The sequence below is a fragment of the Rattus rattus genome, unplaced genomic scaffold (genome assembly GCF_011064425.1).
Source record: "Rattus rattus isolate New Zealand unplaced genomic scaffold, Rrattus_CSIRO_v1 flattened_line_257135, whole genome shotgun sequence".
Taxonomy (NCBI): Eukaryota; Metazoa; Chordata; class Mammalia; order Rodentia; family Muridae; genus Rattus; species Rattus rattus.
The window spans coordinates 1-1,081 of NW_022652951.1; the positions used below are offsets into that span (position 1 = coordinate 1).

The 1,081-nt window shown below is 42.7% G+C and overlaps 1 protein-coding gene across 1 annotated transcript; it reads right to left on the minus strand.

Moving 5' to 3' along the window:
• Window positions 1–268: 268 nt before the first annotated feature.
• LOC116889841 (28S ribosomal protein L42, mitochondrial) lies at window positions 269–851 on the minus strand (the record flags this gene model as incomplete). The annotated part of the gene is made up of 1 exon (XM_032890674.1): window positions 269–851. A coding segment is annotated over one exon (449 nt), but the record flags the coding sequence as incomplete, so codon positions are not given.
• Window positions 852–1,081: the final 230 nt, after the last annotated feature.

Sequence of the window (1,081 nt, forward strand, 5' to 3'; positions counted from 1 at the left end):
CAGGAAATGGACAATTTCCTAGACAGATACCAGGTACCGAAGTTAAATCAGGAACAGATAAACCAGTTAAACAACCCCATAACTCCTAAGGAAATAGAAGCAGTCATTAAAGGTCTCCCAACCAAAAAGAGCCCATGTCCAGACGGGTTTAGTGCAGAATTCTATCAGACCTTCATAGAAGACCTCGTACCAATATTATCCAAACTATTCCACAAAATTGAAACAGATGGAGCACTACCGAATTCCTTCTACGAAGCCACAATTACTCTTTTTTTTTTCCATGAAAGGGCATCTTTATTACTCCCCTGCATACCATCGGAATGAATACACGTGTACATTTTCTCAACTGGCAAACAGGACGCAGAGCAAACGTCCTTGCTGCTCTGAGATAAGAGAAGTCAGCTACCTGTCTTTGGGAGGGTTCAGTTTCTTACGGCGTCTGTGATACTGTCCGTGTGGGTACCAGCGATGCTTCGTGGTGAAGAACACTTTGCTGAGTTGTTCTATCATGGGCCCTTGCTCAAGATGCTTGTGATTTCCTTCTAACTTGGTTCTCAGTATCTGCTCGTGTGTTTCCTCGTTATTATGCAGAAGATCTGGATGAGGGATAGGTTTGGTGTGTTCGTAGGGGACATCCACGGAAGGGTGGTAGCATACTATTGTCCTGCCGTCAGATGTCAAAGCCAGCTCTACCTTGCAATTGTAGTCGTCTGGAAGGGAAGAATACGTAGATTTGTGACAAGCACTAGATATGGCTCCATTTTGGATTGGAAATAAATGCCTCCAGATAGTTCTGTGTGATACCGCCCATTTCACATGCCGCCATGATCCAGTGATTTCAATAAATGATACTGTGAAGAGAAACTACCTCTAAAACCTGTTGATACGCACACAGATTTTCCTTCCGCGCGCTCACCATTTTGCTTCAATCTCGAAGCCACAATTACTCTTATACCTAAACCACACAAAGAACCAACAAAAAAAGAGAACTTCAGACCAATTTCCCTTATGAATATTGACGCAAAAATACTCAATAAAATTCTGGCAAACCGAATCCAAGAGCACATCAAAACAATCATCC